General features: G+C 38.3%; 2 protein-coding genes across 9 annotated transcripts in view; one reads left to right on the forward strand and one right to left on the reverse strand.

Annotated features, from left to right (window-relative positions):
- Positions 1-22911, forward strand: part of MCM9 (minichromosome maintenance 9 homologous recombination repair factor) — a 102281-nt gene that overhangs the window by 34966 nt on the left and 44404 nt on the right. The window lies entirely within an intron of this gene.
- ASF1A (anti-silencing function 1A histone chaperone) lies at positions 1643-18240 on the reverse strand. The gene is made up of 4 exons (XM_036925057.2): positions 16900-18240; positions 8956-9071; positions 4582-4758; positions 1643-3414 (listed from the first exon to the last, which is right to left on the reverse strand). The coding sequence occupies exons 1-4, from the start codon at positions 17006-17008 to the stop codon at positions 3202-3204; spliced, it is 615 nt and encodes a 204-aa protein (XP_036780952.1). The 5' UTR covers positions 17009-18240; the 3' UTR covers positions 1643-3201.

Here is a 22911-nt window from a genome sequence, read left to right on the forward strand (position 1 = left end):
GGAAAGCATACTGCTAACATGGCAATGTGGAGCTTTATTCATACATTGTAATGATCCTTCAAGTACATTTAAAAGCCTTCGCAGATAATGTCACGTTTGATTAAAGTGGTTTTAGGAAAAAATTATTTTAAACATGCTTTGATGCCATTTTGTATTTTTACACTGTCTGTTTTGATTGGGGAAATATTTCTACTGTTCTGTAATAGGCTTTTGGTTTCACACATTTTATAAATGTTATCTGCTTTTTGTTAGGGGAGCCCTACACCCATGGCCTATGCTCAGATTTCTTATGAGAAGCTTACACTTTAAAACTTACCGTAAAGCAGCAAATGTTTCATTAATGCTCCAACATAAAGAGAGCTCCATTCTAAGGGGCTCTTGGTTTTGAAATAAGTGAACATTTCATTAAGCATTGATGGGAAGGGATTGTGGATTGAGAAGTGGACAAGCTTCAGGATAATGGAAGGGAAGTAGGCAAGAACATATAAAGAACACTTCATGTACATTTAAAAATTCATGACCCAGTATTCTAGAGTTCTGTATAAAAATATATCAGCAACAAATAGAGGTGTTTCCAATTATGTGGAATGTTTCTTAAAGTTAATAATATGGAGTGCCAAGAAATGGGTCCAAGCTATCTTGTGGGCTACTAATAATTTCTGAATATTCAGTTTTCGATTGAATGGCTGCTGATTTAGTTTTAGCACTTTTCCCTCTTTTTTCTAAATGGCACGACCATAATCCATATATAACACAGAAAGGACAGGTAAAGTAAATATAAATTTTAGAACCTTAGAAAAGGTATTGCTACTTCTTGTCTTCTCCGACAGCCAGACTAGCTTTTCTTCAAACTATGTATTGCAGCCCATTAGTCATAAATGCCAATTCAGTGGATCAAAATGAGCACTTTCAAAATGAAATACAAGATACCAGAATATACTGCAGACAGTAAAGATGCACTGTAAGGGTGCATTTTCATGAAAATTGTTCATCTATATATGTAGTTATGGGGTCATTAGTTTACTTAAATTTTTTTTTTTACCATGGATTACAGTTAAAAATATTGGAAACTGCTGCCATAGACTTTCTTGGTAAAAATAGAAATCCCAAATCTTAAAACAAGAGGGAAAGACCATGTCAGCCTAAGATTAAATGAATGTATGCATGCTTCTCAGACTTCCTGAATGTCTTCTCAGCTCAAATGATATCCTCATTCCCTCCAACCTACTCACCTATCTCTTTTGTGACTTAAGTCACTTGCTGTTTTTTATCTTCTCAGGACACAGCTACTTACTATGATCAAAAAGGGCAAAAATAGTTCAAAACCTTCTAGCTATAATTCAGATAGTGTCTAAACAGGAGGCTAATCAGGAGAAAAACAACCGGCCTATGTGCTACAGTTTCTTAGTTCATGTTTGAATTCTAAATCTTACAGAATCAAAAAAATTTAAGAGACAGTAGTTTCTAAGTCTCAACCTTCTGTGAAAATTGACTTTTTACAAATTGACATAAAAACCTAATCCTTCGATGTCAATACAAACCAATCATAATTAATCAATAAAACTCAGCAGTGAATTGTTTTATTTGGTAATTTGGCTTATATATGCTTTATTTCTAACAAGCACATATCTTGTCTCTGAGCTCTGTTGGAAAGTTTTATTTTCATTTTAATATTTTAACATTTTCTTTTAATTGCAATTAGACAAAAATGAAATTTTCTTCATATAGTTTTAACAGTTGGACGTATTTTACTTTTGCAGTCTATGAACTAGTTAGTGGACAGTATTTTAATAATCTGGTATATTAAATTTCAAAGTTTAACATTTAGCAAAATTTTGCTTCACAAATTCACTTTTTTAGAATGACATGAAATATATACAACTTAGAATCCATATTCAGACAAATGCCCTTTTCCCTTCCTCAAAATAAAAGCTTTAAAAAGTGCAGTATAAAAGTTTTAGATATGAAGGCACTGCATAACTCTGCATCATATGGCTAATAATGTCTTGCTTAGCAGCAAGAGTAATGAGAATATTCTACTACACTTAATTTAATGGAGCATAAGAAACTTTGAGGAAGGACCTAGCTCTCACCAAAGAAAAAGAACCTTTTGGCCCAGTGTTAATTATTTCCTTTCCAAGATTGCTTTAAAAAAGCTTACCTGGAAGGGCTATCTAGAATATGTCAACCACAGATAGGTGTAATCTTAGTCTGCATGCATGTCAGGGGATATGGAGAAGAGTACTACATGTGTGAAAATATATGTATTTCCAAAATAGTAACTTATCTATTATGATAAAGCTAAATATACCTTCCCAAATCCACTGTTTTTATATAAATGCTGCCAACAGATGATCAAATCAACTTTAAAGAGTTAAATTCATTGTATTTTTATAAATCTAATGAACAAATCTAAGTTATTGTAATATCCTATTCTTAAACTTAGAGAGTTTGTGTCTGCTCTTGACATGTTTAATTCACTGGGTAATAATGGTATGTGATTCAGAGAGTGACCTGATGTCCTAAACTGTTATAAAAACAAGAAACATAACCAGAGGACCTTATAAACATTTAACCACATTTGTTATTATCTTAGAAGCCAAACTGAATGCTGTCTAACAGTACATGAATTGTAATAGTAGCCATAAGAAGCTTCAAGGTGGCCCAGAAAAATCAGATCCTACCATTTTGGGTAGCATATAGTTTGACTTCAAATCCCTTCTACAAGGACATGCCAAAAGAGAATGGAAATTTGCCCTTTAAATTAAATTAAACTATATATTATCACAGAAAGGAACATTTTAGTTGAAGTGAACTTTCTTCTTTTGAAGGCCAGTAAAATAGTGGTCCAAAGGTTATCATCCAAGAGTTTAGTTTAAACATCTTTACAACCTGGTCTAATGATTAATATGTCTTTATAAGTGCTCTAATTACATATACAGGAGAAGAAAATAATATATATATTTTAATCAGATTAGTTTCAGAATAAAATAACACATTAGAGAAAAAAATTACTTAAAAATAGTTGTATTTATATTCCACAATTTGCTCAAATACTGGTTTTCTTATAAACTTTCTACAGGATATTTTTTAAACAAATTCTTCACATTGTGTCTTGACTATGTACTTATGGAATATTAAGGAAATAGTTCTGTGTGTTTTTATAGCTTAATTTTTACTAAAGGGATGGAAGGTGGTCGGTCACATGCAGTCCATATGGGATTCTAACATGACATTTAGTGAGTTTTCTGACGTGGACCATCCCTTTGATGCTGAAGGTAATGCATCTGTTGAAAGAAGTGATTGTAGATTTGGATTACTGCTCTCTGCATCTTCCAGTTTTTCTGTGTTATCTTCCCAGTTAATGTGGAATCTTGTAACTCTGGGATTAGATGCCAAAATGTTCCTTTGAAGCTAAAGGAAGAAAGACATAAATGGTAAACACTAAGAAAATTAGATCATTATATACAAATAGGAGCTTAAGGAATGGTTCTTTATATAAGAGCTCCTAAAGAGCTAAGTTATACAAAGCTATAAAAAGTCAAAGCACCTGCAAAATAACTAATAACCATGGACTAGGGCTACAGCAAAGAAATTATTTTACCTTAGAGGAAACAAGATATTTTGAAGATATTTTGAAGGTGGATGCTTCAGAGTATTATTTATCTAACTAACTATGCTCTTTAGATTTATGTGATGTCTCTTCAGTAATAGTCTCAAGAAAAATGAAAAATTTCCCCTGACATAATCTCATTACTAGTGGATTCCTATTTTCTAATTAATTCAGCTCATTCTTAGAAATAGTATTTAGTTTCTTCTCTTTTTGCCATACTGGTAACTACTAAATTGAATCAGTGGAAGTTCCCACACCAGGATAAAAAACATTCCAGCCTTATTCTCAAAAGGAGAAGATTCCCTTCTACTCCCATGTATTATTTCCTCCATGACCTGGCAGATACAGCTTTGTGTTCAATCTCACAAAAATCACCAGTTACCAAACTGGTACAATTCCCAATGGAAAATCATAAAGGACTAAGTATTTTTTGAGAATACTGAATTACAGATTTCAGCTTCTTACTCAGAAACTAAGCTGTTTTTCTTCACCAGAAATATATAAGACCTTCAGGTGAAGGCATACAGGTGTTGTAAGATAACAGTGTTAAACAAAAAAACAAACATAAAACCCCCCACCCCCACAATTTTAAGATTTACAGGAAGAATTATTATTGAGTAAATAATCAGTACAACAAACATGAATTTGTATGTCCTAAAGGTTCAAATGAATAGAATCATGATGTAATTGGAAATGTCATACAGAAAGGCATGAACAGAAGCCTATTTCTTCCAGGAGGCACTTTTAGTTTTCTAAATCATCAGAGCCTCTCAAGGTGCCTGACCAACATTAATTACTAATGACTCCTCTGGAGGTAGGATTTGAGGTCATCCATGGTAATGGAACAATGATTAGTTTGCCCAGTTGGCACAAGGACCTCAAATTTATTATTTCAAAGTCATTTTCATAAGATACTATGAAATGGTAATTGCATAGTAAAAATAATGAAATAAAGAATAGAACATTACCTTAGAAAAATCTGGTTTTACTGGTGGATTTTCCCTTAATTCTGTCTCGGTATATTCATTATTTACATAATAGCCAACTCTAATAAATTCTTGACCTCGATAGGTGCATGTAATTAGCACAACTGTTACACCTACTGCATCTGCATCTGGAATGAGTCCTGGATTAGGTGCATCAGCCTAGAATAATTTAAAAAGAAAAGTACACACATCACAAAAGGCTCTTAACTGAAAGCAAGACTGGAATTTTGGTTCCTTTGTGCATCATCAGTTATGGGGACAGCAACAAAAACTTGGAAATCATGCTGGGAAGGCAAATGCTCATTTTGAGACTGATTTACGGCCAGAAAATGTAATTCATATGTTTCTCCACAGTATACCTAAATACTCTGGGCACTTGAAAGCACCACTGGTTCTAGAGGGAAATAAATCTGGCTACAATGTGTGGTAGTTCACCAGGGATTATGCAGTATTCAATTATAGACACTTTTATAAAATATAGTAAACAAATCAATAGCTTTATTGATTCAAACCTTTTCCAGTCATAATTTTCAGACCTAAATTAGTAAATATTCAATTATCTCCACACAGCCTATTAGCAGCAAATGTTTAATATACCAGTTTCCCTTTTCTACCCAGGACACATTTGTTCACACCCACTCAATCCACCCTTCACAGATATTCTAATAGTAAATTAATATAAAACTAAAAATGGAATGGAAGTAGCTATATAGCAGATTCTCAGAAAATACTGATAATCCTCTATTGTGAATGACTTTCCCAGGCACTAAAGTGTAGTGTGCTATTTAAATCATGCATACTATGGAAATTCAAAGAAGGTAAAGATTGTTTTGGACAGATGTTATCAATGACCTTGTTTTGAATCAAGCTGCTGTAAACTGAACCTTGAATGCAGAAGGTGGGGCCAGTGAGCTAGAGAAGGCCAAAAAGCACAAAGGAAAGGTTAGGGCCCTGTCTCTGGCAGCAGGCAAGAAGTAAGGAAACTGGCCGGAAAGAGGAACTAGGCTAAGGAGATAGGCAGTGATGGCGAGGCATCTCAGTGTGACCCGAGGCAGCCACTCTGAGCATTAAGTGGATGAAGTCCCAGTAGGTTAGCTTATTCTTGCCAGGACACAAAACATCCCAGAGTCTGGGTGAACACTTCAGTCAGTGCTTTGGCTAATGGACATCCCTGGCTGGCTCACTCATGCCATATTACCAACGACTAATGATGACTGCTCATCTACCACATGCAGATGACACGAAAAGGCATAAAATCCCTACCACAGTCACCCTCTGCTTTCCTACCTCCCACATCTAGTCAGTCTCAACATTTTTCATCTCTGAAGGCTGAATTTGTCTTTATCTCGTATCTGGAATATTGTTAAAACTTTAAAATTGGTCTCCTCCTGCTCTAGCCTGTTGTTTGCACTACTGCTGGCATTACTCATCATCTAAGCATAGATCCATTTCTATCCCTTCAACAGGTTTTTAAAACTTCAGATGATCACTCCCCTTTCTAAGAGATAAAAAAATCTCAGTTCTTTAACTTGGTTTATAAGGATCATCACAATTTGTCTTCAAACAACATCTCCATTCATACTCCCTTTAACTCCACACATCTTTCTCTTGCTGTAGAATTAGACAAGGTCTTTAAAATGTAGTGATAATCTTTCATACCTCTGTGCCTTGCATATACTATTCCCTTGGCTTGAAAGGTCATTCCTTAACAACCTGAAAAATTTATTTTTCAAGTTTGCATCAAATACATCCTTTTTAGTGAAGCCCTTTCTAATTCAGAAGGTAGAATTAACAGTATTCTTTCTTATGCACCTCTATTCCTTGGCACAAATCCTCTACTAATATATGTCCAATAATCTAAGTAAGTATGTTTACCCTTCAGTCTTCCCTGGGATTCTAGGATTCATCTTGGGCAGGAGTTCCATCTAGTTCATCTTTATAATCTCATGTCTGGCACAGCTCTGGGCACACAGTATATACTTAGTGTATTGAAATTCATTCATAACTCAGTTCTTGCCCTGAAGTGGTTTATAATCTCTTTGGAGAGGTACCATAATGGGAACAGACAGCCTGCCCTGAGAATATACTGTTTGTGTTTGAGAACCTATGCACCCATACCCAGAGGGTTTAGGTTAATTCCAGGGTGCCCAGAAGATTCTAATGTCCTGGAAGTAGGTGAAATGGGAAACAAAGGTGGTTGAGTACTGCTTTGGGAACTTTCCCCTCATGTTCCTTCTCATCACCTCAAGCAAATTGGTTCTTCTAGGCATGTTTTTATTTTATAATTTGTTTACCAAAGGATTCAGCTTGACCAAATTTGAGAAGTAAAACCTGCAGGCCTCTCAAGATCATTCTGGATGGAGAAATGATAGGCAAATCTTTGACTTTAACCAGCAATACTAGGCAGATGTTTAGACATCTTCCTGCTAGCCTCTGACACACTTAAGAAAGGCATGTTTATTCTGAGAAGCAAAATCATGGTAGACCAGAAGAATACTATGACAGTTTCTATAAAGCACAAAAAATGTATTTTAGTCCCTTTCCACTGATAATGGCAAATTTACTAAAGTGCATATGCTGACAATATGATCTAAATCACACTGTGCTTCCTCTCTGCTTTTTGGAGTGTTCTTAACAACATAAACACACAGAAAAGACTTTTAAGGATTTGTTTCAAGAACAAGGGATTTATTTATAAATTTTTATAGTAGCAGAAAAGGTATATCACTAAATATCAAGTAAAATTTCTTAGTACATCATGAATTATCAGTGAAGTACAGATTTTTCAGGCTTATGGATTGAAACAAATACTGTTTTTTATAGAACAATTTCAAGAAGCTATGAGAATAAAAATTTAGTTTTATATGTAGAAATAGGGTACTATTTGTCAGTCATTGTATTTAACTGCTTTATCCTTCATTTAATCCTTGTAACATTTATATGACGTGGGATATTATCCAAATTTTATAGATGACTAGAGTGACTAATGGAGGTTTAGGGAGCCTGTCTAAAGTCACATGTGCCTAATAAGCAGTGGGATGGGATTTGAACCAGGTCTAAATCACCAGTTCTTTGCCCTAGACATGCATTTTCTGGTACCCTCAGTTTCACCAAGGTTATGTACTAACACAACTCAGGTTAACAGCACTTAAAATAGTTGAGCCTTTTAGTTAATATATTTGAACTTTACTTAACCGTTTGTTTAGATACAGTAAATTACTGCTTTTTAGTAAAAACCACTAAGGCTAGAACACCAAGATTTTGAATTATTCTATACTTAGGAGTGGGGAGGGAAAGGTAGCAGCTCTAGAGATACCATATGTTTGAGTGATTCTTGGCCCATAGCTGATGGGATTATCTGACCAACAGTTTTCATTTAAGTTGGTCCCATCTATGAAATGAGAAAAAGGGGTGATCAGGGATAGGAAGAGTTAATTTTCTTTCTGGATGAAGTCCTTCCAGGGGGAATCTATGTAACTGATGGGACTGTTGTGTAGAAGTACTTTTAACAAAATTTATAATAGTTTTTAAAAACCTAATGCTAGTTATTCTTTGGACTATTATAAATATCTCCTAAAAAGCATGGATAATTGGGAAGGTGATTGAATAGTTTTATACAACAATTTAACATGGATTAAAAAAAGTAACACTTTTGAATACAGAAGACAATGTCTGAAGCCTTGGCACAGACCCAAATACTGTCAGTTGTATCTGAGAGCATGATTTATAGTAGTAGAATTTCCCTCTATAAATAATAAAGAGTAGATTTGTAACAATAATCTTCTATAAAATGTATCGATTAGATGCATTAGTAAACCACTGGACTTCAATTCCAGTGACTTAAGACCATGCAGTAGATCTCTAACATACCTGTAACCTAGCTCAATTATTGATAATGCTGAAAGCAAGTTGTTTTTTTCTTATATCATCATCACTCTTAGTGGCTGAAACCATAAACTGAAGATGCATATTATTAATTATATCGGTTAGCAGTATGCACTTTGAATCCGTTTTAGGCTGCTGGACAGCAACTAGCCACCCTAAAGGCCTTATACTAAGGGACTACTCACAGGAAAAGCCACAAATTAACCACCATGTGCCATGACATAGTGAGTGTAAGATTTACTGCATGCTGTGCTAACCCTGAAGTAAATACCACGTTAACATCTTACAGCACACAAAATCAAAAGGTGGCATTCCTTTATGACAGAGACTTCCTAAAACATGATAGAAGCAGATAACAAGTGAATGCAGCAGAACCAGAGTGATTTAACCCAAAAGGAAATGAATAAGGCCATGAGATACAGTCCATCTAGAAGTATATTCACCATAGATATTTATCAAGAATAATCTTACCTGAAATACAAACATATGCCTTCCTGCAGGAACAGGGCCCACTAAAACAGAGTCTAAAACTTGATCGTATTCTTCACTTTCTGCAGAGCCCACGTAGATAATTTTCCATTCCAAGTCTAGGGTTAAAAACCAAAACATTATTTCATATTCAGTAACTTTGTTATAAGATGACATCAAAAACCCTTTTAATGTCCACATAATCATTATTGGCTGCTAGAAATGGCTTCTCATAGCAGAAAATAGGAAACGCACAGAACTGCTCCTTACAGAGTTCTTATATTTTCATACCAGAGTTTTTCAAGAGTACTCTCTTGTGAAACACTGGTCCCTGGACAGAGCTCCTCACAAAAACTTGGGAAATGCTACAACTTTGTCTTGAGGATTCATAAAGCACACTGGCAGAGTAAGTTATGAGACATCCTTCAGTAAAGAAAACCAGTAACAATACAGCATTTCCCAAATTTATTTGGCTATGGAATCCCTCCCCACCTTTTTCATATGTCATTTTAACAACCTACTAAACACACTTTGGAAGGGCGGCCCCGTAGTTCATGTTGCACAGATCCAAACCACCAAGCTTCAGAGTGGAGAAATCATTATCATCAGTCTACCCTTGTGTTTAGAAGTAAGGGGCTTCAGCTCACCAGCTGTTAAAGGACCACAGGGTTTTTTTTTCCCTTATGGCACTCCTTTGTGTCATACATTTGTTAAATTGGAAAGACGAATCCAATACCTTTATACTAATTAATACATTAGAGTACATAGTGGGAACAGGCACAAGGAGGAGCGGGACACACTAAAGCACAACCCAAGACATTCTGTGTAATTCAGCCATTATATGTAATTGGATTTTGTTGAGCACCTATTACAGTGTGCTCTGTGAGAAGAACCCAGAGATGAGTAAAATCACTGCTCTTGATCCTCCTCTTCAGTAGGGGAAGACAACTGTACAAATACAAATCATCTGCAAGGCCTCTTGGTCCTCTTAGGTGTTAGCATTTTGTGGCCTGTCTCCTGGATTCACCACACTGAGTGTACACCAGCACTCTCAGAGGGGTGTTTCTGGGTCACTCATTGAGAACTAGTTAGTGCCACCACGTGTTGCCATTTTTTGTATAACTGTAGATATTGTTCCCTAAACAAATAACCAAAATAGTGTAAGTACCATTTATTCATACTGTATTATAAACTTCAGTTTATTGAATTAAAAGAACCTCCAAGTTTATTCTCTCTTACTAAGTCAATAGTCATTTTCTGAGGACCTATGTATGTGATGGCTCTGTCCTAGACCCCTTATATTCCTACTTCTAGCACATTTCCAGATGCAGGGTCCTGTATCTAACATCTCATAAGATGATCTTTTCACTGGTGAAAACTAAGAGAGGGAACAAGCAATATGAGTGTCTAGTAAAAGGAACAGCAAATACAAAGGCCAGGGCACATGGGCATGCTTGGCACACTTAAAAAGAAGCAAGGAGGCCAGAGCTGGTGCAGGTTGAGCAAAGGGTGAAACAACTGACCATGAGATTGGGGGTGCAGGGCATGGCCAGATTACACAATGTTTTGAAAGACACTATAGTGACTGTTGGCTTTACAGTGAGTGGCATGGGAAGCCATTTGGTGGGTTCTGAGCAGAGGAGTGACATGATGTAACTTTCATTTTAGAAGGCTTATTTTGGCTGCTATGCTCAGTATAGACTGTTAAGAGGACGAGGGGAGAAATGAGGATATTTTAACAATTGAGGCAAGAAATTATGGTGGAGTGGACCATATTTAGCATGGGGGTGAGAAGCAGTCACGTTCTGAATAAATCTTGTAGAGGCAGCAAGAGTCACTTTTTTCTTTTTTTTGCAGGGGGAAGGGGAGGGAAACAAACAAAGGTGTCAGTTTTGGTCATGTTAAGTTTGAGATGTCTACTAGGTATCTAAGTGGAGGTAATGAACAGGTCTGGTGAAATTTTGGAAATTGTCAATTTGTAAAGCCTTAAAAATTTAGGCCAGATTCCTAGGTGAGCCCTGGGGCTCTCCAAAGTTAAGAGGTCAGGGAGATGAGGAATAACTAATAAAGTAGGTCACAAAACTAGTGTCCAGTGAGGTATGTAACCAAAAAGCCAAATGGGGCAACTGATTCAAGAAAGGGCCGTAAAAGCTCCCAAACTAGCTGTGTGAGGGTAAGGCTGCGAACTGCCACCTGGATATCTTCATAGTTTGTCCACTTCATATGTATTTGTACTGCTGCGTATGTATGGCGCTCTTGGTCTCCTAATTGGTTTAAGTTAAGTTGACATTTGTGGTCTGGCATAGGAACATAGTCATGATTTCTAAACCTGCTCTTATAAAATACATACTTTGGAGAGACTGCACGTTCAGTTCCAGGCCACTGCAACAAAGCAAGTCAAATTAATTTTTTGGTTTCCCAGTGCATATAAAAGTTATGTTTATACTATTCTGTAATGTATTAAGTGTGCAATAATAGCATTATGTTAAAAAAATGTAAATACCTTAATTAAAAAATATTGCTAAAAAATGCTAACCATCATCTGAGCTTTCAGCAAGCTATTTATTTGTTTGTTTGTTTTTCCCATTATACACTTTTTAAATTTTTATTTTGGTATCAATCTACAATTGCATGAACATCATTTTGTTTACTAGATTCCCCCCATCATCACCCTGTTACACTCTTAAAACTAATTGAAGATCCCAAAGAGCTTCTGGTTTGGTTATATTTATGGATATTTACTGTTTTAGATTAAAACATTTAAAACATATTTAATTTACTTAAAAATAATAAATAATTACGTTAACATAACTTTTGAAAAAAACCTACATTTTCCAGAAAAAAAATTAGAAAAGTGTCATTGTTTTACATTTTTGCAAATAACTTTGATGTCTTTTTAATCTTTAATGCCTGGCTTAACAGAAGACATCTAAATTCCAGGTCTGTTCCTGCAATTGGTTTGTTAAGACATCACAGGTCATCATTGTCTCTGGAAAACTCTACTGTATAGTTGAGAGAAAGAAAGTGCAAAAAGCAAATAATGTCTTAGTAATACCATGAAAATATTTTTGTCCTCTTGAACCCTCTGAAAGGGCCTTGGGGACCCTCAGGGGTCTCTGGACTACACTTTGAGAACAACTAGTCTAGAAGTTACTTGACTACATAGTTTTTTTTTATCATTAATCTACAATTACATGAAGAACATTATGTTTACTAGGCTCTCCCCTTCACCAAGTCCCCCCCACAAACCCCATTACAGTCACTGTCCATCAGCGTAGTAAGATGTTGTAGAATCACTACTTGTCTTCTGTGTTGCACAGCCCTCCCCTTTCCCCCATCCCCCACATTATACATGCTAATCATAATACCCCCTTTTTTCTTCCCCACCCTTATCCCTCTCTACCCTCCCATTCTCCCCAGTCCCTTTCCCTTTGGTAACTGTTAGTCCCTTCTTGGGTTCTGTGATTCTACTGCTGTTTTGTTCCTTCACTTTTTCTTTGTTCTTATATTCCACATATAAGTGAAATCATTTGGTATTTGTTTTTCTCTGCTTGGCTTATTTCACTGAGCATAATACCCTCTAGCTCCATCCATGTTGTTGCAAATGGTAGGATTTGTTTTCTTCTTATGGCTGAATAATATTCCATTGTGTATATGTACCACATCTTCTTTATCCATTCATCTACTGATGGACACTTAGGTTGCTTCCATTTCTTGGCTATTGTAAATAGTGCTGCGGTAAACATAGGGGTGCATCTGTCTTTTTCAAACTGGGCTGCTGCATTCTTAGGGTAAATTCCTAGAAGTGGAATTCCTGGGTCAAATGGTAAGTCTATTTTGAGCATTTTGAGGAACCTCCATACTGCTTTCCACAATGGTTGAACTAATTTACATTCCCACCAGCAGTATAGGAGGGTTCCCCTTTCTCCACAACCTCGCCAACGTTTGTTGTTGTTTGTCTTTTGGACGGTAGCCATCCTTACTGGTGTGAGGTGATATCTCATTGTGGTTTTAATTTGCATTTCTCTGATAACTAGTGATGTGGAGCATCTTTTCATGTGTCTGTTGGCCATCTGAATTTCTTCTTTGGAGAACTGTCTATTCAGCTCCTCTGCCCATTTTTTAATTGGATTATTTGCTTTTTGTTTGTTGAGGTGCGTGAGCTCTTTATATATTTTGGATGTCAAGCCTTTATCGGATCTGTCATTTATCAGCAAGTTATTTATAATCACTGATCGCAGAGTACCATTAGCAAATATAATAATGAAAAAATTTGAAATATTAACAAGAACTTCCAAAATGTGATACACAGACACAAAGTGAGCAAATGCTGTTAGAAAAATGGTGCTGACTTACTTCCCTGATGCAGGGTTGCCACAAACCTTCATTGTAAAAAGTGCAGTATCTGCACAGTGCAGTAATAACGAGTATGCCTTTACCTATTGTATGGTAGGCATTGTTTTTGCCACTTCACACGTTTTTTAAGCCTCAACAGCTTTATTATATGGATCTAATGATACCTGAAAGTTGAAACTCTGAGAGGCTAAGTAATCTACCAAAATTCACACAGCTAGTAATTAAAGAATCAGAATTCAGGCTATATCTTTGCAACTCCAAAGCCTGTGCTCTTTCCAAAACCCTAACTGGGAAGATAAATTCTTCCCTTTCTAGCTCTCAAATGAATAGTGGAATAAAGAAATTTAATTGCAGGAGGGTTGCGGAAGGGCAGAGGTAATGGAGAGATAATTTAGCTCTAAGGAGTACAGGCTATAACTCAGGAAACACCTGTAGCTTCATTTTTATGCTTATGGGATACTTGTAGCTACTGTTTAAAATGATCAATACTTCTTTATAAATTAGCATTGCTTTATTCTTAATTTTATTTTTTTTTAACCTAGGTTTCATTCCTCTACTCCTGTATTTGAAGGAGGAAAGGATAGGGTCAGATGCACAGTTTATCAGCTGAAATTTATTCACTTTTTTTAAAAGTTAACTGTTTCATTTAATCATGTTAATCCAGCTTCCAAGTATCTCCATTTGTGGTGGGAGTGAGGGAAGTCACCATGGGAATTTTAGACTCAGTACACTAGTTGGTCTAGTGGAAAGTATGTAAGTTTTGGGAATTAGAACAAGCCTCAGTTTTGAAAGTATGAAGCACCATGTTCAATTCTGGTACATTGTAAATATTCAACTGTCAATAGTTATTGATATTGATCAACTTAAAAAAATGACTCTCTTCAATACAGAAGCAGAGAATCAGCAATCCACAGAAGACATAACAAAGATAGCAGAAGGTCAATCAGAACTTCTACAGGCTTGGTGAACATCAGATCAAACATATCCAGGGTCTCCTATCTCCCATACTGACAGGAAAGTCTGTGCTTAAATCTGTGGATTGCTGTCCTATTCACTGATATAAGCCTTATATTAGAAATAACTACATTATCTTGAGAGCAAATGCCCCTAAAGACTTTTGTGAAGCAAAGCTACTGGGGCACTTTTAAAGTGAAAATTATATGGGGACTATTGACAAATTTAAGTATGAAAAATGGTGGCCAATCTTTTGGCTTGGGTCTTGAGATGAAATTATAAAAATTTCTCTTCTTTATATTATGTAGTTTCATTTCAAGAACAGATATTTTAAAGAATTGCAATATAAAAGTATAGGACCTATAAGGAGCCTGTACTAACTAGACTCAAGCTCCTTAATCCACACAGCCTCTAGGTGGAGTAAACAAGCATGGCACCTTTTTGAAAGATTCCTTTGCAGCTTTGGCATGATTCACCTTAAACTCTTCCTTAAAATATTAAATAAATATCCTGTAATAGGTACCCTGGGAAATGTGGTGTACAAGTGGAAGTAAGTGTGTTCTGACATTAGTACTGTAAAAATTCTGATGTTATTCAACTGGGTTCTGAGTAGATCCCAGTTAAAAATGGAAAGTGGTTCTGCTTCCCTGAATGGATTTCAACCATGCAATGTCAAAGCCCCATAACATCCTGAATCGTTTGTCATCCTTACTCAGAACTGGCTCCTAAAATGGAAGGCAACACTTGAGAAATGCTTGCAATCTGAAGAACTTCTAATGCCTAAAAAACACTGTAGTGTAAATTTGAATGGAGCAATCAATGGTTTCTCCTGCATTCACTCATTTTTTAAATATGCAATTGGCATAAAAAGGAAGAATAACTGACTCTTGGTTTGGAAAATTGGCCTGGTAGCTGAAATGCTTGTTAGTGCTACTGTGGAAAAGTGATCAAAGGGTTTCAGAGTAATAAGAAAAATCCCCTTTAATTATATGTCTATGGCCTATTAGAAATGTACTAAATGGTCTTTCAAAATGTGCCTGACATATAACATATATATGCATATAAGCTTTATATATGCATTAATATTGTATGGGAAGAGCATAGATTAAAGTGTTATGGTTACTTGCAAGAGGGAGATGGAGAAGACACTGAGTACAGAGGACTGTTACTTTATATATGTCTACTTTTTAAATTACAATGAGCATGTATTGCTTTTGTAATTTAAAAAGTTAACACCCTACATAAAATACATTTTATAGACTAAAAAACTAATTTTTAAAGTGAAAATGCTTCTTTACATGCCATAATGAGCATAATGATTTTAATGCATTTCGTTAAATAAACGAGTTCAAAGAAGTATAACCCTTATTGTAAAATTACCATAAATGAAGTTAAACTCTTCTCAAATTTTAAAATGAAGCACTGGATTATTTTAATAAAATCTAAGAAAAGCAAAGATAAGACCTTGGCAAGTTTTAGCTTTCTAACTATTACTGCAATATTAAAGTTATCTTGTTTAAAACCAAAAAACGAACTCCGAGAAAATTGTAAAAATTTTTGCATTGCCATTAGAATTTTACCGATTTTACCTTTTATTTCCTAACCCACTTCCGTGTTTTATGTTCAAGGTATTTGGCTGTGGAATTATTTTAACTAGATTTAAACACGTTCTTGAAAGTCTTCTTTCAGACTACTTAGAAGGCAATGATTAAGTCCTGGAAATTGAAGTATCTGCCCTTGGGTTAAATGTAACTTTCTATCTTAGCAATATTTTTCTTCCTGAGAGAGAGGTGGTTTCAGTCATTACGGAAAGGAGTCCGGACCGGTCGGAGCGAGCTCGCGCGCCAGCACCCCCGGGCCCCCGGAGCATCCCGGACGGCGGCCAGGGAGCGCCTGCCGGGGAGTATCCGCGGCCCCGGGGAGCACCCGCGCCCGGCTCGCGGCGCCGAGGGGCCGAGCCTGCGCCCGCCTCCCCTGCTGGTTGGTCGAGGGAGCCAGAAATCAGCGCGCGGCAGCCTCGCTCTCCTCCCTGAAGCGGCCGGGCATGGACACCCAGCAGAGTAGGGCACCTCCTGCGTAGGCTCTCAGCACGGATTTGCCTTCCGCGGGGGACAGGAAGGTGGGCAGGCGGGGCGCCGCGTTCGTCACCCGCGGAGAAGAGGCGTCGTGACGCCGGGGTCGGTGGCCCGGTTCTCTCCTCCGGGTAAGATGGCTCCGCTGCTAACCCGCCGGGGCGGCCACACACATGCCTCTCCCTGCCCAGCCGCCCCGCCGGGGCCGAGAGCCGCGGAGGCCATTTGCGGCACGGGGCCAGCCCGGGGCGATCCCCGGCCGGCGCGACGGTGCGAGTGCGGGTCTCGCGAATCGCCCGCGCGCCAGACAAAGCTGACAACATGGCTACCTCCGCTCGAACAAGTTCCTTGCAAGTTGAACCGCGGCAGGCGCCCCGGCTGCGGCTGAACGCCGCGCGCGACCCGGCGGCCGCCGTCCATCAACTTCAAGTTTCCCTCCGCAGAGGCGAGCCTGCTGCCCGCCCGGCGCCGAGCCCCCGCCGCGCGCCCGAGGCCGGGCCCGGGAAACTTTCAACGTCTGCCGCCCGCAACTGACAGCCCGGCGGCGGGCGGGCTTCCGACTCACCTTCAGACAGGTCCTCGATGCACTCGAAGGTGATCTCGAACTGGAACGGGTTGTAGAAAGGAGAAGGGTTATCCAGCACCACTACATTGTTCACCTGAACCTTTGCCATATTTTGAAAAAAACACAAACAATGGGAACCGGGGCTTGTTGCGGCACAATAAAGTCCAGCGCGCGGCCGCTTGGGAGAGCGCAGACCCCCGCCCCCGCGCCGGCCCGACGTCGTGCAGCGGCGACTTGAGAAACTTTTTTTTTTCCTCTTTTTATTTACACGGGAGCACTCCACAGTGTTTTGCAGCTTTCCTATTTCACTAAACTACAGCCCATTCTGCTCTGATAACTGGCAGTGTTGCCCGCGATTGGCTGCGCCCGAGATTTGGCCCTCCTCCTCCAGCGAGGGCCTCGGCCGCGAGCAAGATGGGCTCCCGCTCCCTGAACGGACTCGCAAACTTTAACTGCGGCTCCACCTGCTGGTGTGGATTAGGACAAAGGCGGAGAACAAAGTGAGTGGAATACGGACTGGGAGGCCCGCGCGGAGGCCGCCGGCGGCAGCGGCGGAGGGAGGAGCGGCGCAGATCCCGCCCCCGGCCCGGCGGCTCCCGCGCCTCACGTCGGGCGTGGCCGGGTTGGGGGCGGGGCGGAGGGGCGGGGCCGCGGCGCGGGAGGCGCGATTCTGGAACACGCCCGCCCTTCGGCTTTGCATCGTGCGGTGTTCTGTTTTTTTGTTGTCTTTTTTTCTTTTCCTTTTCACGCTCCTTTCACGTCAGTCCAACGGCTGTGCTGGCTTTCTACTGATTTAGCAGATGTGATTCAATTGTCTACACTAGTTTAGGTTCAGCTGTCTGTGTCCTAGGTAATATTTGGGTGGAGAGAAGGGTTGGTTGCAGTGGAAATAAATTGCATTTCAGAGACCCATGCCAGCTCGGAAGGAGCAAAGCCATTTTGGAAATCTCGTTCTTGGCCAGGATCTTCATTTGTGCACCACAGCGCCGTTAGTTAAATAGATGTGAAATGAAGAGCGAAGAGACGATTTTCCACACACAGCTTTGCTTGGAAAATATGAATAGGTAATATTTGGGCTGTTCCTGGTTCTCCCTCCCATTCCAGTCTGGAAATCCCTAGAATAAGAAAAAGATTACTAGAGATGTGATCCGTTACTGCCCGAGGTTTCTGCCGTTTGGTGGGCATAGCAGGAACGTAAAAAAAGAAAAGAAAGTGGCAGGAGACCAGAGAGCAATAAATGTAATAAGAGAAGGGAAAAGGAGAGTGGCGAGCAACAGCATACCAAGACATGTAATTCTCAAAAAATTTGTGTACGACAGCAAACAAGTTCTGAGGACACTTTGATTCATCGACATTCAGCTTGGATTCACTTATGCTGCTTTTAGCACATCTGTGAAGTTGTTCAACTATTTCTATTTTTTTTGTATGAGTGGTATAAAGGTTTGTTTTATTACCTGCAATTCATAAACCAGCATTTTTTTCCTTAAGTGTTTTGAATGAAACCACTAACTTGGCTACTTACAAGTTCAGAGAAAATTATTTAAGTATCATCTATGCTGGAAGAATTTTTATTCTTAGTGTATCACTCAATTTTGAGTTATCATTCTTTGGGTATTGTTTACACTTAGTAGGTTGCTTTTGATAAGACGTCTTCATCTGATGGTCTTTTGAACGTTAATAAGGGACAGCTAATACCAGGCCTCTGCACGTTTAGGAATACTACTTTGAGCAGGAGTCTCATTTTATTGTCAACGGATTAAACAGCCAAGTAGGACCTACCAGGCAAGTTTTCTGCAAGCCCAGTTATTGTGTGCATTAGAGTATGAGTCTTACTGTGGTAGTAGATGTAGATTACTGACTTCAACTCTATTCTCTGTTCACTCTTATTAGTGCCGATCCTAACACAAGCTATGATAAAGCATTAATTACTGTGTGCTGTTAAGATGCACTGGATACATGAAGTAAATGACCAGTTGAACATTAAAACATGACTCCTTTGAGAATGGTGTGTGCGGTTTTCTGATTGTTGCAGGCACTCTTAAGAGGAGGTTCTAATTCACTTAATTTGTGAAAATGACATTATAAACTTGGTAAAACAAAATGTATTTTGCAGTCTGACCATAGGTGTGTCATAATAAGGTGCGTCTTACCATAACATTTTTTTGGTGGATATGCAGCATCAGAAGTGAGAGGATCTATCTGGATTCCACTGGTTTGGCTTATTTTCTTTAAAATATTTTGTTGAACATGTCACATACAGCAGTATTTAAAGGAAAGAAAAAAAAACTGTTCTAATAGTTTACTGGAAGCCACAAGAATTGACTTCAGGCCTCTCGTATTGCCTCTCCTGTCTAAACTATTTTATCATTCCTCAAAAATATTGAAGAGCCTTTGCGCACTCTCTCCATTAGTTTCTTCACCATTGACAATACTTTGTAGGAAAGACCAAAGGAATTCCCAGATGTACCCTGGCGTATTTTTTAATTAACTGGTATGCTTGGGGGTGGGGTGGGGGTAAAGATCGGAGTGGGGGTGGGGGTTGGTTATAAAACTGTCACTCTGGTTTCAGAAACAATTTATAGCATCTGTTGTTTTTTTGTATCAACTTTTTGTTGCCTCTCAAATAGCTAACCATATTGCAACAGATGGATCACTGTGAAAATTTTCATTTATTAAGTACCCAAGGGGGGCCGTGAGATGCTTGGAGGGCTACATGGAAATGTCATCCCCAAATTGCTTCTCTCTGAAGAGATTACTTAAGGGAAGGATGGCTGAAAGAGGTTGTTTGGGCTCCAAGATAAACAAAGCCTAAATTAGTGCCTAGCACAGAGAGAAAAATGAACCTATGTTAGCTATGTTATACCAAACTGTGTCTCCCCCCATTTCATATGTTGAAGCCCTAACCCCCAGTACCTCAGGATGTGACTGTATTTGGTGATAGGGCCTTTAAAGTGACGGTTAAGTTAAAATGAGCCCCTTAAGGTGGGCCCTAATCCAGTCTAATTGGTGTCCTTATATGAGGAGGAATTTGGACATGCAGAGACCGCAAGGACAAGCATGCGCAGAGAAACGACCTTGTGAGACAGCAGGAAGGCAGCCATTTGCAAGCCAGCGAGGGTCCTCAAAAGAAACCAACCCTGCTTACACCTTGGTCTTGTATTTCTAATCTCCAAATATGTGAGATAATACATGTATGTTGTTTAAGCCATCCAGTTTGGATTTTGTTATGACAGTCATAGCAAATTAATACAACTCTACTTTTATCTCTTCAGAATCAGGCTTATTTAGTTAATCCAAGTATTGGTCTGTTAGGGAGTAGTTTCTGTGGTGTGAAGTTAGCTTTGCCAGCAGAGTGAGGTGTGGAGAGGTGTGCTGTAGCTGTTCTTCAGAGGAAGTTCCTCCTGTCAGGCATGCAGTTTAAATTCTGAAGAGGCAAGATGCAGCTTGCTTCTGTGTTCGAAAACTCCTCTAGAGAGGGCTTCTAAGAATCTTAAATCTGAAGTTAAATTGAGGTCATAATACAAACAAAACAAGATGAAAGAGTGAATTGAAATTTTACAACACTTAAATTGAATTAAAATATACTAAATTAAAATGTATTAGAACTAGAAATTAAACAGTCTCAGACCCTGCCTGCTGCAGAAGTTGTCATAGGAATGGAAGTGCTAAAGTGCTAACCTCTTGCCTTTGTTCAAATCCTAGATCCCACATTGGGTAATCACATTAGCACTGTGCTGAATCCTTTTTGAAGAGACATTTGCATTATTGTCCCCATTTTTTGAAAAAAGTTCTCATTTAAGGCTTGTTGTAATATGGGTTTTATTTAAAGAGCTCCCTCTTTATTAGTTCCAGGATATCAAAATTTAATGAAAGTTTTAAATAAAATATAATGTACTTTATGATGTTAATTTTAAAATTTATAAATGTTAAAATGTATAAATTTAAAAATGTGTAAATGTTAAATGTTGAGATTTCCTGGAGTTCACAGACATTTCTGAAAGGAATGAATCCTACAGTAATGATCCTGATAAAAACTCATTACGTATATATATGAGAGAGAGAGCATTTATTATGTGAAATTATATGCTAGGCTGTGTGGAATATTCAAAGGCAAAACATACATGGACAAGACATACATACATCTTTAAAAACCTCATGGTCCAGTAGGAAAGATAACTATGTGATCAAGTCAGTATGATACAGAATAGAAAATAGAAAGTGTTAGTTGTAACTTTAACCAGTTATAGTTCTGTGGGCAGTAAAATACCATATCATATCACAATAAAGATTATGTGTGTGTTTAGAGTATATATATATATATTTATATATAGGGTGTGTGTGTGTATATATGTGTGTGTTTGTATATTTGTATACATACACACAGAAAATGATGTTTCCTTAGAATTTGTAAAGAACTTTTAGATAACCTGTTTTTGAGCCTCGAAGCATCCTGATGTGGTAGGAGGGTGTAACAGTTAACACTGATGCTGACATAATGCTTCTCTGCTTCTCCACTGTGTCAGGTAATATTTAAAGTGACCTTTATGTGTAGAAAAAACACTTGGTATCACTTCCTGGAAAAACATACTGGTGGACAGTGTAGTAACGCCTTGATTAATTAACTCTTGCGGAAAAAAGCTGCATGAATGAGGCTGCCCCTGGTGTACACTGGGAGTTCCCCAGCCAAGGCAAAGTCAAGGACTCTCCCCATGAAACGCTAGAGGTGTCGAGCCTTCTGATTGCAGAAGGGCTGATTGTGTTGTGTGTGTGTGGGCTGGTGGGGGGTGGGGGGTGGGGGTGGATGGAGCCACACATCATGGAATGCATCTTTATACTTTTTATAAGGTTTCTATATTTGTTACATAAAATGTGTCCACTACACCTGTCTCTGCTCTACCTCATTAATAACAGTTTTACTTCATTTCCATTGCTACCCACCATTAGGCCCACAGGTTTGTTGAAGATATAAGCAGTGTCTGATCCCTTAACCAAAGTTGGACTATACTGTTAAACACCATGTGGATAGCTATCAATGTTATCAGTCAGCTTTCTGAAGCACCATGATAATGTTTGTTGTTGACAATTTGTTGATGTTAATATTATGTTGTTTCTGACCAGAAGAATATGAATGAAAGTGCTTAATAATTATTTTATGTTACTTGTATCTAGTTTTTTGTTTTACTATGTGTTCTTAGTCCTCTTACAAATGAAGCTCCTTCTAAATTTGTTTTCCTCTTGAATTCAGTCTCCACTTGTAGTCCATCTTCCTCCGTGTTTTACATTTCTTTCTTTTCTTTCTAACCTTCCACCTCTTTCATTTGTCAGAGGCTCTCTTCCTTTCCTGATACCAGGAGAAATGTGGTAAGTAGAGAAAGGATTCAAATATCTAAAACACTCCTGGGCTAGACCACTGCTTGCACAAAGCCACTTCTAAGCTTAGCAGCTTTCCAGTTGGTTACTATAGAGACAAATGACATTAGATGGAGCCACACTTAAGGGAAGCTAGGCAAGTAGGCATTTTGAGATTGGAGGCCTTAAATGCAGGATCATTTAGAAAAGGTCAAAAACTAGAAAGGAGAGGAAAGCTTTCACAAATGAGCTAATAGATAATTATTTACTGGTAGATTTTAGGTCGGTAGAATTTGTGCCTGCTAAGACCTTGAATCTAGCATACAGAGAATCCACTGACAAGTACCCCGGTATGATTACACAGTGATTTTTTTTTTTTTAATAACAGCTATGCTGCTATGAACATTTGTATACAAATTTTTGTGTAGGACATATGTTTCCATTTGTCTGGGTATATGCTTAAGAGTGGTATGGCTTGGTCATGTGGTAGCTCCTTTTGAGGAGTGACCAGACCACCAGCAATGTATGAGCATTCCAATTTCTTCACATCCCAACCGACACTTGTTATGTGTTTTTAATTACAGCTATGAGTGGTATGCAGTGGTTTTGACTTACATTTTTCCTGACAGCTAAACATGTTGAATATTTTTTATTTGTTTCTTG

This window comes from Manis pentadactyla, chromosome 12, assembly GCF_030020395.1.
Source record: "Manis pentadactyla isolate mManPen7 chromosome 12, mManPen7.hap1, whole genome shotgun sequence".
NCBI classification, from domain to species: domain Eukaryota; kingdom Metazoa; phylum Chordata; class Mammalia; order Pholidota; family Manidae; genus Manis; species Manis pentadactyla.